Source organism: Anolis sagrei, chromosome 4 (assembly GCF_037176765.1).
Source record: "Anolis sagrei isolate rAnoSag1 chromosome 4, rAnoSag1.mat, whole genome shotgun sequence".
NCBI classification, from domain to species: domain Eukaryota; kingdom Metazoa; phylum Chordata; class Lepidosauria; order Squamata; family Dactyloidae; genus Anolis; species Anolis sagrei.
The window spans coordinates 102129412-102146056 of record NC_090024.1 but is presented as its reverse complement, the minus strand read 5'-3'; the positions used below and the strand labels follow the sequence as shown (position 1 = coordinate 102146056).

Genomic DNA, 16645 nt, shown 5'->3' with positions numbered 1-16645 from the left:
TTCAATTTCAAATTTTACTCAAATTACAGATGAAGTTATATTTCCAAAGAACGGAAACACAGATACATAAGGTTGAAATTATTTTTCCAGTTAACATTGGATTTGCAAAGTTTCTGAGAAAAGCATACTTGCATAGATTGCATATTTATTATTCCTGTATCTGACTATGTAATACCACAGTAGGCACTTAGGATAGCATGTACAAATCAGTATATAGCATTTTGAGACAATCTACTATGTCATAACTCCTTAATATTTTACTGTATCATGCTATTCTTTCTCTCTTTGTCATTGTAAAATTGCTAGAGCCAATCTAGGAAGGTTGCTATCCAAGCCAATTCAGGCAATGTTCTGTTCTAGCTTAGAAGCAGAAACATTTATTTAAAATATTCCCAATTTAAACAAAAATCTCATTGAAAGAATCACCTTGCAATTAATCTAATGTAAAAATAAAGGTATTATACAACAAAACACATAGCTTATTCAGTTAGCTGACCTGATCTCCCCATTCATTGATTACAGGCATATTCACATCATCAATGAAAACTGTCATTTTTTTTCCTGCAGGAGGACCATATGTTGTGCCCATGCGCTTGTCCACATAGCTTTCTATTGTGCGCTGTAAGAAAAACATTTTTGTTTAAAGATACATCAGCAATGTCCCTATGAGATCTCCAAAATCAGATCTACACATTTTATATAGTCTTCTGAGACAAAGTAGATGCAATGAACAAATTGATAAGCTGGAAATGAGCAGGTATGTAAAGCCTACAGATTCAATGGACATAATCTAGCTGGGCCAGCAGGTGGATTTAGGACAAGTATATAATTTAAAGAGAAAGAAGTGGACAGTGCTGCATGTGCATATGTTCAGTTTGGGGTTTCCACAATTACTCTTGTTTTTATGGCTCTGATATACTTCCTTACTTATTATTCCATATATTCTTAATGAGAACTTAATGATATTTTGTTCTATTGAGGCTGACATGTATTCCAAGAAAATGATGTTATTCTGTCCTAAAAGAAACAGCAACAGCAGGAGATTTGGAAGAGATTTAAGAATGATGATTTCTCTGTTCCGTGCACCCTTTGGTCTTGCCCCACTAACTATGAAGGATGACTTCCAATCCACATGGAAACAGGCGGTAGCATCAAAAATCTCCTCATTGGGATTTTCTCCAGGTCTACTACTCAATATGGATTACAATCAAGCCAAAGCACTTATTAAACAACGTATCACAGACACAGAGTGACAACTAGATCTGGCCTCGGTTCCAACCTTCCTTATCAATGAAGACAGCAGATATCTTGCCTCCCCTATGGCATATTTAACAAACTTAGAGGTTCCCATTTATCGAAGGGCTTTCATCCTGGCTCGATGCCATCCTCTCCCATCAGCTGTACTCGAAGGCCACTACCAGAAGATCCCTTTCCCAAAGAGACTCTGCCCCTGTGACTTGGGTCATGTAGAAACAATAGAACATGTGCTCCTCCAGTGCCCGTTCTACAGGGATATCCGTGCCAGGCTTATCTTACCTCTGTTATACAAGCACCCAGGCCATTTAGGACAATTTTATACCTCCATGCTACTTGCAGATATTAATTCAGCTACAACCTACAATGTTGCAAAGTTCTGTGCAGCAGCATACAAAATCCATCAGGGAATGACTAGTCCCAAAAGTTAACTGTGTGTCCAGTAATCTTCTTCTCTGAATCTACAATTTGGTGATGGATCTGGGCATTGTATGTTTTTACCCTGTTTCCCCTTCCCTTCTGCTCCCTCACCCATATTGTGCTTCAGTAGTTATATATATATATATTTAATGTACCAAACATACCAAGTTTGTATGAAAATGGGACTATTTCCTGTGCTGGTCAATGACTGAAATAAATGATTTGATTTGATTTGATTTCTCTGTTTTAAAATTATATGAACCAGAAAGTGATAGCAATCCCAGAAAAATACCCATTGTGTCATTAAAGCCAAAAGGAAAAAGATAACAAAACTTTCACCATTAAAAAAGTTTTTGCTTCTGTATCCACAGATTCAATCATCCATAGCTCAAAAATACCTCCCACCTTTGACATTCCAAAAGGTAGACCTTATACTCTTTGATATTATGGACACCATTTTATGTCATTATATAGAATGGGGTTTGGGCATCCATTGATTTTGGTATCCACTGGAATTCTTGGAATAAAACACCATCAATACTCAGGGTCCAAGTAGTTTCTTCCAGTAAACCATAAAAGGGCTAACCTTGCTTTCATTTTAGAGAAAGATAATTCTAAGTAGTTACCTGAAACATAAGAGGAGTAGTTGCTGATGAAAAGTTTAGACTCTTAGCCATGTGGCTTTCAGGATTATATTTTGACATGTACCCTTTGATGATGACAGTTTTAGCAGTCCCTTGTTCACCAATTAGCAGCACTGCCTGAAGATGAGAATAGAATTCAAATGAGTTTGGGGACATGAGAGCCAAAAATGTTGGCAAAGCCTCAATTCTCAAAATTATCCATGAAGGAGAAACAAAAGTGAAACTTTCACGTGAAATATAAAAGCCCTCTAAAAAAATGTTCATTTAATTTGGGTGTTTGCTCCTCCTCAACCCAAACGAGGTTGGTTTGACAGCCTTTACTGTTAGGAACCTTCTTCTCAAAATGTATCCAAAAGCTACCTCTTGATTCAAGTCCTGCCCACTGGCGCATCAGAGAATACCTTGTGTCATCGTCTGTTAAACAGCCACACAGACTGTGAAGACAATTCAGCCCTCCCTTCAATCTTTTCTTTCCCAGGTTAAACTTATTCTGATCCATTCCTAATTAGAACTGATCTCAAGAGCCCTTGTTATCCTGATCTTTTCTCCTCTCACTAGACCTTTAAAGTAATACATTGGTAAGGCACTAGTTTTTATTATATTTATAACAACAATATCACAATAAAATAAAAAATACAGAAAAGTATGAAAGAATTCCAAAGGAAAATATGAGGGTTGAATGAAAAGTAATACCTCCACCTTCGTCACTTGGGTTTGGATGGGAATATTTTAATAAATCAAACACAGAAATAATTCTTAGAATGTGCTCTTTAACTACCACTATTCACTTTTCCACATAATCTCCAGACAATTGGATACATTTCTGCGAACAATGAACAAGTTTTCTGAAGCCGTCATGAAAGAAGTCAACACTCTGTTTCTGCAACCCATCGTGCACAGATCTTCCGATAGCCAAGCAAAGCAATAATGTGACCCACACGCTCTTGTGAAATGCTGATTATGCTTGAAATTTCTCTCAGAGTGATACGACGATCATCCTGAATCAATCTGTCAACCTTTTGCTTGTGAAACTTGGTGGTTGCTGTCACAGGACGTCCAACTCTTTGTCATGGAAGTCAGATATTCCCACCTCAACATCTTTAAACTTACTTGCCAATGATGCACAGTACTCACATCAACACTATCACCATAAACAGCTTGCATTCTCTGATTAATTTTCTTTGGGGTGACACCTTCTGCTGTCAAGAATTCAATGACTGCACATTGCTTAAGTCGCATTGACTGACCGTCTGTGCAGCGTTCCATACTTTGCACATTAACAACACAACCATTCAATGCTAAGGCTTCCCACCAAAATGGAACTGTAGAGGAGAGTTTATTGAACAAGCCAGTACATGCCATATACCAGTACTGCCATCTGTTGAGGATTTATAAAAGTGGAGGCATTACTTTTCATTCAATCCTCATAGAACAAATAGAATAGAATATATATTGACTTCCACCTCTCCTAACAGTGATTCTTTTTGCCAAAATATTGCTCTTTTTGTGTAACAAACAAGAGGTATTAGTAGCATTCCCATATAAAACAGTAAAGCATTACCTTCCCTTGCTTTGAAATAGTCTGGATAAGGAAGTCTGTTCTCACATTGTCAACATTTGGCACCAAGATAGAGCCATACTCTGGAGTGCTATTGCTAGGATAGACATATTCTTCAACACAGGTGTTCCAATGCATCCATTTCCCTACCGAAAAGAACAAGCAAATGTATTTAAATCCACGAATGCAGAACAAGACTCCACAACTTCAATAGAGTCAAGTTAAATCTTTCTTTTCTTTTTCTTTTTTGGCTTCTGCCTAGGCATAACTAACTACTCACAAGTGATAGTGAAACTAAATTAAAGCAACTAATTATTTAATTAGAATATGAAAGATTTATGTTAACATATATAATTTTTCCTCCCCTCCCTCCTACAAATATATGGTAAATGAATTTATGGAGTAAGAAATGTATATTAACAATGTAGATACGAAGATAAATATAACTATCTTTAAAAAGAATGATGAGCGAAAGTACAGGATGGAAGTCAATGGATCCTTTTTTTTCTTTTTTTCTTTTTTCTCTTTCTTTCTTACTTTTTCTGGATATCAATTGTTCTCCTCCCACTTTCGGTGTACTTCTAATTTTATGCATCTGTTTACTATTACCTTATTTTTATTTTATCTTTGATGTATATACAATAAAAATTAATATAGGGAGAATATGAAATTCTCAGCTACCAAACACTCATTGTCCTCATGACATGATGAAAAAATCCTTTGAAAGTATCTTGTATTTAATTTACAATTTCACTTATATTTAGTTACTAAACAACAAGGAGATCAAGAAGAATCAGCTTCATGTATCTTCTACACATATTAATCTTTTTGAGGACGGTATTTAATAATACATACTACTCCTCTTGTGCCTTGGACAGCGAGAAGATCCAACCAGTCCATACTTCAAGAAATAAAGCCTGACTGCTCATTGGAGGGAAGAATAGTAGAGGCCAAGATGAAGTACTTTAGCCACATCATGAGAAGAAAAGAAAGCTTAGAGAAGACAATTATGCTGGGGAAAATTGAAGGAAAAAGGAAGAGGGGCCAACCAAGGGCAAGATGGATGGATGGTATCCTTGAAGTGACTGGATTGATCTTGAAGGAGCTGGGGGGTGGTGATGGCCAACAGGGAGCTCTGGCGTAGGCTGGTCCATGAAGTCACGAAGTCGGAAATGACTGAACGAATGAACAACAGCAACAAACTACTCCTCTTTAGTTCACTAACCATCATTTGTAACATAGTAGTCAAACATAGTGTCTTCACTTGTTTCAGGGATATTAGGAAGGTCAAGTCTTATTGTTTCATGCCCACGAAGCCAACGCTCCATCTTGCGACGGTCTTCCAATTCTAACAACGCCCCAACGCTCCACATCAGAGAAAAGATGTACAGTCGTTCCAGGAATTCTGCTGTTATTTCTCCTCCCTGCTCCTAAGGAGCAATATAAATTACTTGTCATTTAACTATCAAGAACTCAGAAACATTTTGAAAATAAAAAAATTATCTTCAGGCAATCAGAGCTGTATGGTTTATATATCAAAACAAATTAATAAAGAAACAAAATATTCTTAGGATAATATATGGACAAAGTGAGCATTTGACAGTATATTGACATGCGGGACCAATCACTATTTAACAATATCTGACATAGAAAATGAATATTAGACACGTTTTAACAATAGCTTTTGGAACCATTGTAGTTTGACAATATCTGATATAAAATGGCCATAATTTGACAGGTGATACTCTTTAGATAGATTGACTTGTATTTCACTTTTATTTCAAAGACCTCTGGAAAAGAAATCTATATTGAGTTTAATGAAATATCAGACACTTGAGATTGGTGTCTGCTTAGTTTGTCTTCCATTACTTGTGTCTTCCATCTTCAAACTCCTATGTATTAGATGTTAACAGTGTAAGAAATACAGCAATCCGCATTTATAGGTATTTGAAAGCTGCAAATTTCAGTACTAGACAGTATCAACAGCTTACTTGAAACATAACATAGAACATTGTATAATCTTAATTGATTCTACCAATATGAAATGAGTACATGTTGCCTTTCATTGAATATTTGTTGCAGAATTCAATTTTGGGGAAAAAAATTAAATATCAAGGAAAAAATCTATAATTTGAAAATTCATGAATTTCAAAATTGGCTTTAAAATGAATTTCTATGTAAGACAGGGACATATTTCCAGAAGAGAAGTTAATCTGCTGCAGTTAAAGCACAGAGGTTTCAGGCACCTTACTGATTAACATTAATTGATTGATTGATTTGATTGATTGATTTGCATTATGCCCTTCATATGTTTAAAACTTGCACTGCCAGGCATTAGAGGAATGTTTGCCATACCAGAACAAAAAAAATGCTCCAATCATTCTAATTGCATAGCATTTTGTAATAAAATGGTATCTCCCTATTCTTTTAATCACAAACTTACTCATTTTCATACATTATGCTTTCAGAGTGATTATAATTAGTAAATGACATAAATTAGTAAATGACATAAATGGTGACTTACAATTAAGGAATTTATTCAGTGTGTCTGCTCTAATTGTGACTAACAATTGGGTTTACTCCTTGGTTATTAGGCAATTAGATTTCGACCAAGGTGATAACCTATCCATTGGCGATACCAAAGACTCAACTTGGGACTTTCTGCGTGCAAAGCATGTATTTTATCCCTGATCTGAGAATCCCGAAAGACATATTTCCACATTTTACTCTTACACATCTAGAAAAAAAAACCATTAGTTTGGTATTGTCTATAACAAACATGTTTTACAAAACAAAATTTCAAAATCAAACATGATTTACCTTACAAGGGATAAGGCCCTGTAGCATATTAATGCTCTGCATTATCACAAAGGCCTCCAGCATCTCTATCTTGTACTCCAATGTCTGGATGCTAAATCGATACAGTTCTGGAAAAGATGCTGCATACAGCTGTCGCAAAATCTCAGTTTCCTGTGAAGAACGCTTCTTCAGAAAACTCTGTTATGACCAAGATAGAACAACCACATGACTTTTCATAAAAGAGGAAGGTCTAGGTTTCGGCGATGGATTTTCCTTGGGGAAAATACCACCTACTGTATGATTACACAACAAATGGCAGGACTCATTTTAGAGCATCATGTGATAATGATGTGACAATGATGCTATTTATTATTTATTTATTTATTTCAGAGTTTTATATACCGACCTTCTCACCTCTTTTGAGGGACTCAGACCGGTTTCCAACCATAAAACACATACAATCGGTAAAACATCATAGTTCATATTACAATAACACATTAAAACAACAAGTATATCCAAAACTACAGTGGTCAGTCATCATACTAAAAAACAATTATACATCATCTTCCATCCATGTCTTAGGGTGTTGTCTCACTCATCAAAAGCCTGTCTCCATAACCACATCTTCACCTGTTTCCTAAAAGTCAGGATAGAAGGGGCGGTTCTGATCTCCGGTGGGATAAAGTTCCAGAGTCGCGGGGCCACCACCGAGAAGGCCCTGTCCCTTGTCCCCACCAGACGCGCTTGTGAGGCTGGTGGGACCGAGAGCAGGGCCTCTCCAGACGATCTTAATAATCTTGATGTTTCATAGGGGAGAATACATTCGGAGAGGTAAACAGGGCCGGAGTCATTTAGGGCTTTAAAGGTTAACACCAGCACTTTGAATTGTGCTCGGAAGCTAATTGGCAGCCAGTGGAGCTGGTGTAACAGCGTAGTGTTGTGCTCCCTGTACCCAGCACCCGTTAGTAGTCTGGCTGCCGAACGTTGGACTAGCTGCAGCTTCCGGGCAGTCTTCAGAGGCAACCCCACGCTATTTTGAGTCTCCTTTGTGAAGAGAAAACAACAACAACAACAACAACAACAACATCCTAAAACCACTGAGATACTATCTAGGATAGCAGACTGTCTTTCACATCAGCAAAATAGCTTCACAATTGTAGGATGTTACAAACTATTCTAAAATGGGGTTCACAAACTAGATTTTAATATCCCAAAGGTAATTGACACTTCGACGCCCACTGAAATAGCAAAGTAGGGAATTTGAATTTACGAAAATATTTATACCTCAAGAATGGGACTCCAATTCAGAACTGATGAGCTCATGAACACCATGCCATTCCTTGACACTGTGGCAGGAGAAGCGTTGTCAATATTATGAGGCTCAAAAACAATTTTACAATTTGGTGCCATAGGGATCCGGTCTCCATTAGCTAGCGTTAGTGTTTTGTTATCATCAAGGACTGAATTCAGGTTCTCAATCCAAATTGCATCAACGGGACCATCAAGAACTATCCAAATGTGTTCTCCTATAATCAAAAGGGTGTTTTTTTTAAAAAAAATGCACAAATCAAACATATTTCATTACCTTAAATGCTCTGACAACGCTTGAGTAGTGGTCAATATGACTAAGATCTTCAGGACATGTATTTTTATGGTAGACACTATGCAGCTGTTTGATTCTGTGGTTCAAATCAATACATAAACCTGAAGTTCAATCTACTTCACGTAGTTTTTGTGGATTTCAAAGCTTTGAAGGAAGCCAAGGAAGTAAACATAAAAGCATGGGGCATTAGTTCCTCAAACACCTTATTTTGGTTTCTCTCCAACAATATCTAGAAGCTCAAAAGGGATGTTCATAACAGCAATGCAGTTACTAAGAACAATGATGTAATATTTATTATCTTAGGACAATGTTTACCACATCAGATACCCTGTGAAGAACAGATCTGAAAAACTGTGGTATTTTGTGATAACTGTTTATTTATAGATGTGTAAGTTGAGCAGCTGAGTAACATGCAGACAAGTGCTCCCAGACCAGAGTATCAACCTCAAAAGCAAAAATAGCACTCTTAAACTACTTCTCTCAAGGCAAAAATGATGTGACCATAAATGCACATTTGCATTGAAACTGCAGGTTCCATGAAAATTATATATTGTACCAACTGGAGAGAGCAATTTGCAGCAAACGGAATTAAAAGGAACTTTGGTTAAAATATAAAACATGGGTTTAAATAATGTATTTATGAAAGCATTGCACTCAGATTTTAAATACCTTTCTTTGCTCTCAATGTTTTCCTCCAAAGAGTGGAGAAAATCCCATCTGTCCAGTCATTAGTTGCAACATCAAGACGTCCAAACATCTGAGGTGCTGTGATGGCCTTAGGGTTCATTCTCATTTCACGGTGTGGCTGCCCACAGTCTGCAGAAGCCAATTTAAGAATATAAATCAATTATAATTTCTAGTAGAGTAACACAGCATTATATTAATGTGTTCATCATCAGTCTCTGAATTTGGCAGTCCAGTTCATTTCCATGGGTGGAATGTCCAGAAAATATTAAAGTATTTATAAATATGTAGCAGCCTGCCGCAACCCAGTGCTTTCCAGCTACGTTGTTCAACAGTCCTATTATCCCCAGCTAGCAAAGGCATCTATTGAAGACAAATTGGCAAATGAATAACAATGAAGACTTAGGTCAATGTGTATGTTAGCCTTTAGTCCTCTGACACATGGACTATAGTTTCCATTATCCCAAATCAGAATAGACTATTGTCAGGGATCTGCAAATTTGCAGTTCATCATAACCTGGAGACTCAATGTTAGAAAGGGCAATTTTATACATTAGTTTTCTTCTCACAATTATTCAATACTTATACACAGTAATATGTTAACAACCAGATTCTCATGGTAATTCTAGGTTACATGCTGATTAGCTCTTAGACTTGAGACTCCTTTCATTCTTCACATGAGTTGTATGTCCAAATTTGTGTTTGTAATATATGTGTCCATCTATGACATTTTTAGATGCATCATTTTTTCTACACTTTATTAGAGAACATTTTGTAAAGAAGCAAGGATAGAGATTGTAAATGCTACAGTGATGGTACCATAGACTTGAACCAAAAGGCACCCATAAGGGCACCTACCCCTGCTCCTGAGACCTCCTAATATACATCCTTGACTATTCTAACTACCATTAATGTGTGTAAATAGTTTAAAAGTTCAACATTCTTAACAACCATTTATGGATTTTGTGCAAATTCTAATTAGTGTTAGCCATTGTCAACATGGAACCATTTGGATAGTAGTTGTTCCAAAAACAAATAAGGAGTTTAAGTATGTCATCTTGTTACCCTGGTGCATACAATTGTGGTTTAAGGTAGGGATAGCAAAACTGTCGACTTCCAGATACTGAAAAAAAACCTAACCCCATCGATGGCCAGACTAGCTAGTTTATAAAGAAAATGTCATTCAGCAATTGGAGGGGCATATTTTTTACGTCTTGGATTAAGACAAGTTGCAAAACTAGCAAGTAGAAGAAAACTAGCAGCTTGAAGCTTGGCATTATGAAGTCAGCAATGAGATCACTATATTCTAAAGGAGAGGAAAACATCTTGAAAAAAGGTGGCTGCTCTTTTCCGTGGCTGTTGTCCAGCCTCACCTGTTCACAAAAAGAGTCAAAGCTGATGGAGAAAAGATGTCAGTGTCCAGAGAAGAGAAGACCCTACATAATTTTGTTAACTGAAGGTAATTGCCTAAGCTTCAGGTTAGCTGACATGTAATCAGAAAAGTGTGTGTTTATCTCTGGCTGGATCTGCACTGTCATATAATCCAGTTTCTGAATACAGATTATCTGCCTTGAACTGGATTATATGAGTCCAATATAGTCCAATTTCTGCATTTAATTTGTCTATGAATCTGATTGCAGTTGTGCATCTTTTACCACTGAGAAAATTGGATCTTTGATCCAATTCAATGTAGTTAAGCTGCTTTCAGGAACTGGATTATGTTGTTGTTCATTCGTTCAGTCACTTCCGACTCTTCATGACCTCATGGACCATCCCACACCAGAGCGCCCTGTCAGGCATTACCTCCCCCATCTCCTTCAGAGTCAAGCCAGTCACTTCAAGGATACCATCCATCCATCTTGCCCTTGGTCAGCCCCTCTTCCTTTTTCCTTCCATTTTCCTAGGCATCATTGTCTAATCTAAACTTTCCTTTCTTCTCATGATATGGCCAAAGTACTTCATCTTTGTCTCTACTATCTTTCCTTCCAATGAGCAGCTGGGCTTTATTATGAAGTATGGACTGGTCGGCTCTCTCAGAACTTTCCTCCAACACCACAATTCAAAAGCATCTATCTTCCTTCGGATTATATGGCAGTGTAAATCGGGCCTTAAATAGTATTAGCACATCTCTGAAACATCACTTCTGTGTGTGTGTGTGTGTGGCTGTGTGTATATATGCATATGTGTAAATATCTCTGTATATGTTTCTAACTGTATATATACATCTCCATATGTTTCTTTCTATCTATCTTTACACATTTTTGACCTATCTGTGTCTATCTGTTTCCATTTATCATCAGTTACCCTAATCTATCTCTCTCTATATATATATAATATATATATATACATATATATCTCTATATGTTCCCATTGACCATCTACTGATCCATCCATCTCTATCTGTCTGTCTGTCTGTCTGTCTATTGATTGATCAATCAATTGATCAATCAATCTACCCATCAATCTACATGTATGTATGCATGGCAATGTAGATGGGGCCTCAGAGACATAAGAAAGTTAGGATGTAATGAGAAACTCTTAGAACAGGACTAGGAAATCAATGGCATTCAGATTTTACTGGACTACTGTTCTAATCAGGATACAATATTGATCGTGCAAATGGGAAATGGAATTAATAGCAGTCAAAGGAACGCAATTTCCCCCACTTTATGTCATGACGCATCCATTGGCTGCCATTTGCTAAACTAACTAAATGCAGTCTTATCTCCAACTTCCAATGATCAGTACAAATTTTATTTGAATACAGTCTTCCTTGGGAGAGGGAAAGATCATCCATATACAGAGAAGTATTGCATTTTTATTTTTTGATCACTCCAGCTTTCTATATGGGAGGAGAACAATGTCCAATCTCGATAAAATAGTAAAGAGTAGAGACATCACACTGGCAACAAAGATCCACATAGTCAAAACCATGGTATTCCCTGTAGTAACCTACGGATGTGAGAGCTGGACCTTAGGGAAGGCTGAGCGAAGGAAGATAGATGCTTTTGAACTGTGGTGTTGGAGGAAAGTTCTGAGGGTGCCTTGGACTGCGAGAAGATCCAACCAGTCCATACTCCAGGAAATAAAGCCCAACTGCTCATTGGAGGGAAGAATAGTAGAGACAAAGTTGAAGTACTTTGGCCACATCATGAGGAGAACAGCAAAGCCTAGAGAAGACAATTATGCTGGGGAAAGTGGAAGGTAAAAGGAAGAGGGGCCGACCAAGGGCAAGATGGATGGATGGCATCCTTGAAGTGATTGGACTGACCTTGAAGGAGCTGGGGGTGGTGACGGCTGACAGGGAGCTCTGGTGTGGGCTGGTCCATGAGGTCATGAAGAGTTGGAGACGACTGAACGAATGAACAACAACCAGCTTTCTATACATCAATTATCATCTATTTCTCTTGCTAAATGTAAAATTCTTCTTCTGAGGTCTAATCCACTTCAAAATATTTCCACAAAACAAATTGAGTACAAATACATATTTTAAATTAATAATCTTTAATAAAAATCTGATAATGGAGTAACTTCTATTATATCTGAAATTTGCATTAAAATGGAATTAAGACAGTTATATAATGTTTATGTATTCCACTCTGTCATCCATTTCTTTCCCAGATGTTCTCTATAAGTATCTGTAGCAACAATTATTTGTTTAGATTCTGCCACTGTCAAAATAACTTGTTTCTAAAAGCTCTCCTTACTCTGAAAAGAAAAGGCATGTTTATTTAATTCTTGCAAACCAGAATGGAAAAAAATAAACCCCAACTTCCCTATGTGCTAGATCATGAGGTTTTTTTGTACCTTTTTAATGATTTTTTCTACTTTGGAATTTGAGAATATTTGACAAAAAAATAGAAGTTTGCAAAAAAGTTGTACAAACACATTTCATATAGTTAAAATTCCATTGTCCTGCACAAAATATATTTTTGTGCAAAATCATTGGAAACAATTTAAAAGCGATAACCTAAAATTTCACTCAATGATGTAACTTATACATTGTCTTTAAATCTATCATCATCACCACCACCATTACCATCACCATCTTTGTTTATACCCTACCTCTTCCTCAACATCTGGAGAAATTAAAATAATTTAAATAAAATAAAATAAAATAGATTAAATCAAGTTAAAATTAATTTAAAATTAGTTTAATTAAGTTAAAGTGTACCAAAAAGAGAACATTGAACTAGAATTAAGTTATTAACAATATTTCAATAATGAAAAACATAAAAGGATAAAAAACAGTTAAAACAATAAAACAGCCTTATATAAGTCCTTTTCTTAAAAATCTTTAGTTTGTCTGAATAAACATGTCTTCACCTGCCAATAGGACAATAAGGAAGAGACCATTCTGCAGAATCAATAGTACCCTAACACTACAGTTTTTCAAGTTGTACTTCAGCTTCACTTTTTTCATATTTTTATCATTCATACCTCAATATTTATAATATGCTTTGAGTCCTGATCCCAGGGACAAGGAATATATATCCCTAATCAGTTATTAAATGTTCTTTTTTTACTTTTTCTGCTGTGAACAATCCCAAGTATATACCATACCTGTCATGGATTTCATAAGTGTGTGGATGCATGTAGTTTTTCCTGCCCCACTAGGACCCAGGGCCATCATGCCGTGCCTCACCCTTTGTGTTTCAAAGAGCTGGATAACTTTCAGTCTCCATGGAGGGTGATTAATTAAGCCAGCCTCTTCAACCTGTTAGGAACACCAAGAATCGTTTCCTTTACAGAAAAAATGTGTTCAAGTATTATTTATGACCAGCATGCATATAAAATACATGCAATATCTTCATCCCTGCTTGCTCGATCTGTGGCATCCCCATGTTGAGATGAAGGTACAAGAAAAATGTGAACGAAATGCTGAGAATCGGGAAGCTCTGGTCCTCGAGAGTTCCAACTGGAGGTGAGCTGCTACCAATGCTGCCATGGATTTTGAAGAGCCATCAATAGAAAGCAAAAGGGAAAACAATCCAAGAGGAAGGTGCATCAAGCAATCTCTTGTCAAGACCGCCTTCCATCTGGAAATCTATGCCCTCATTATGAAAGACTGTGTGGATTCAGAATAGGTCTCCACAGTAACTGACAGACCCACCGCCAAGACTCTACCCTTGGAAGACAATCATACTCAGCCCTGAGTGATCACCTATGGTTTTGGTTTTTTATCATGTCAGAAGCAACTTGAGAAACTGCAAAGTCGCTTCTGGTGTGAGAGAATTGGCCATCTGCAAGGACGTTGCCCAGGGGACATCTGGATGTTCTACCATCATATGGGAGGCTTCTCTCATGTCTCTACATAAGAAACAGGAGCTGACAGACGGGAGCTCACCCCGCTTCCCAGATTAGAACTACCGACCTTTCAGTTCTGCCAGCACAAGGGTTTAACCCATTACACCACTGGGGGATATAGTAGTGTAGTGGTGTACAAGACATCTGCTTTCAGAGGGTTTTTAATTACACAGAAGTTTCAACTTATTGTAGAGTGAAAATGGATCACAAAGAGGTATTGTGGACATGGCTAACAGTGGCATAAAATTATGCTCTCACTGCAAATGTTGTCATGGTGGAAAAGTGTCTAAGGACTGCTTTCTGTCTCCAGGACACACAGTGACCTCTGTTGAATATTATGGGTTTTCTAGGTTTAATTCAACTTTGTGCCATTTTGGGGGAAACCTGGAGGAACCACCAAACCTGCAGTTTGGTGGAAACTGCAGAATATCCTGAAGCTTCCATCTGGACAACTATATCAGGTTCGTTTCAGACCTATTCCCGGGACTGATGGTGAAGTCCTTAGCTTGGGGGGGGGGGGGCCTCCCGAAACCTGGTTTACTCAAGAATTTTAACTGGTTAACCAAGTTATGAGTAAACCTGGTTTACTCAAGAATTTTAACTGGTTAACCAAGTTATGAGTAAACTTGGTTTACTCAAGAATTTTAACTGGTTAACCAAGTTATGAGTAAACCTGGTTTACTCAAGAATTTTAACTGGTTAACCAAGTTATGAATTTTTTTAACATGACACATTTCAGGATAGGGCTGAACTTTTAACACCCCCAACCCCTGCAATCATCCTTCCCTTAAAATGGGTGGCAATCACAGAACTAGTTGTGAGTGCTCAGCCATCACTGTCATGCCTAATGATGTCACAATAGGGTGCCTGTGCAACCAGCAAGATGCTCCATTCTGAAATCAGCACATATGGCAGGCAAGGCCGGAAGGGAGCAACATTGGTGACACAGAGGTTGAAATGACAGCCCAGAGGGGATGATGCTGCCCTGGCCTATTTGGATACCAGCAGATGTATGTGCTGGATGCGGGGCTACCATCTGAAGATACTTCACTGTATTGTACTCCTACTCCTCACAATTCATCATCATTTTAGCCTTTCCACTAGAACATCTGCCCTGGTGAACAGCTACAGTGGTGATTTAATTATATGCTACTTCTCCCTCCCTCCTGTTTTAACATATGCTTTCTGAAGTTCTGAGAATGTAATACTGTTTATATGCCTGAACATATCCCATCTGACAGGTTCATTTATTAAACCAAAGTAAAGACTCCACTAACTGGTATGGTTATTAATTTTTTGACAGCGCACCAACATGCTTTTATTTTTGCATTGGGAATTCGCACTTCATAGAGCTTTTCATGAAATTTGTTTATTTACTGAGTGGCTAATTCAATCAAGCTGAAGAAACAGCATACAAATATGTGTTTGCATTACCTGTTTACTAATGGCAGCTTCTAGCTCTGGATAGCCTGCCTTGTCAAGTTGAATACTTGGGAAAAGATCCTCAATCAGGCTTAAAAATAAGGGTTCATCTTCATCAATCTAGCAGAGCCAAAAAGAAGAAGAATAGTTACTCTTTACTTTCTTAAATCACAGTTCTATACTTCACAGATGAGCCTCAACTCACAAATACGCACACATTTCCATGACATTGCTCTCAAGAATCATTGTCAGGCATGTAGCCGGGGGGGGGGGCTTGAGGGGCTTCAGCACCCCCCCCCCCCCGAAATTCTCATGGTGGTTCACGAAAAGGCCTTACTGGTGCATTCTTTAAACTGTTATGTTTATTCATATAATGATATGATCACAATACTGAATATATCCCATATGCATGGGGGTATTGGGGTAATGATACAAAAGGTTTGCTAGGGTAGACCCTCTTTCACTCAGACTCAGCCCCCCCCCCGAAACTCAGCCCCCCCCCGAACCCTCCCCCTGAAAAAAATGCACACACACACACACCCGAAACGAAATCCTAGCTACGGGCCTGGTCATTGTAGTTTCCAACTTGGTTGCCTGAAGAGGAAATCTTAATAGGCAAGAGAAAAGGCGGTGCAAGAAAAACTGGAGCATATCCAATGCAAGAAAAAGAAAAGAAAAGAAAGCTAACTTAAACATGAAACCAAAAGCTTGTAGTACAGGATTCCTGTTCCATCTACATGCTGATAAAATATTTTTAAGAATGCAAAATATGTAGCTAAGTCTATATCCACTGAATTTCATTCATCATACCTAAGGGAAATAATATTGCCACTGCCACCTCCCACATGCAGAAACCAGCTGTATTGGCCATCTGGAATTTAATTCAGCATGTACAATGGAATTGTATCTCACACCATGATCTCAGGTACTAGGCTATTTTAGGACAGTACAGTC

At 37.7% G+C, this 16645-nt stretch overlaps 1 protein-coding gene across 1 annotated transcript in view; it reads right to left on the bottom strand.

Annotated features, from left to right (window-relative positions):
* DNAH5 (dynein axonemal heavy chain 5) overlaps positions 1 to 16645 on the bottom strand; it is a 209979-nt gene that overhangs the window by 89710 nt on the left and 103624 nt on the right. Inside the window, exons 40-48 of the mRNA XM_067467539.1 lie at positions 15704 to 15811; positions 13526 to 13679; positions 8948 to 9094; positions 7960 to 8201; positions 6697 to 6873; positions 5102 to 5306; positions 3880 to 4022; positions 2301 to 2435; positions 497 to 619 (exon numbers count right to left, since the gene is read on the bottom strand). Of these exons, the coding sequence (XP_067323640.1) occupies positions 497 to 619; positions 2301 to 2435; positions 3880 to 4022; positions 5102 to 5306; positions 6697 to 6873; positions 7960 to 8201; positions 8948 to 9094; positions 13526 to 13679; positions 15704 to 15811 (1434 nt within the window). The remainder of the gene's footprint in view (positions 1 to 496; positions 620 to 2300; positions 2436 to 3879; positions 4023 to 5101; positions 5307 to 6696; positions 6874 to 7959; positions 8202 to 8947; positions 9095 to 13525; positions 13680 to 15703; positions 15812 to 16645) is intronic.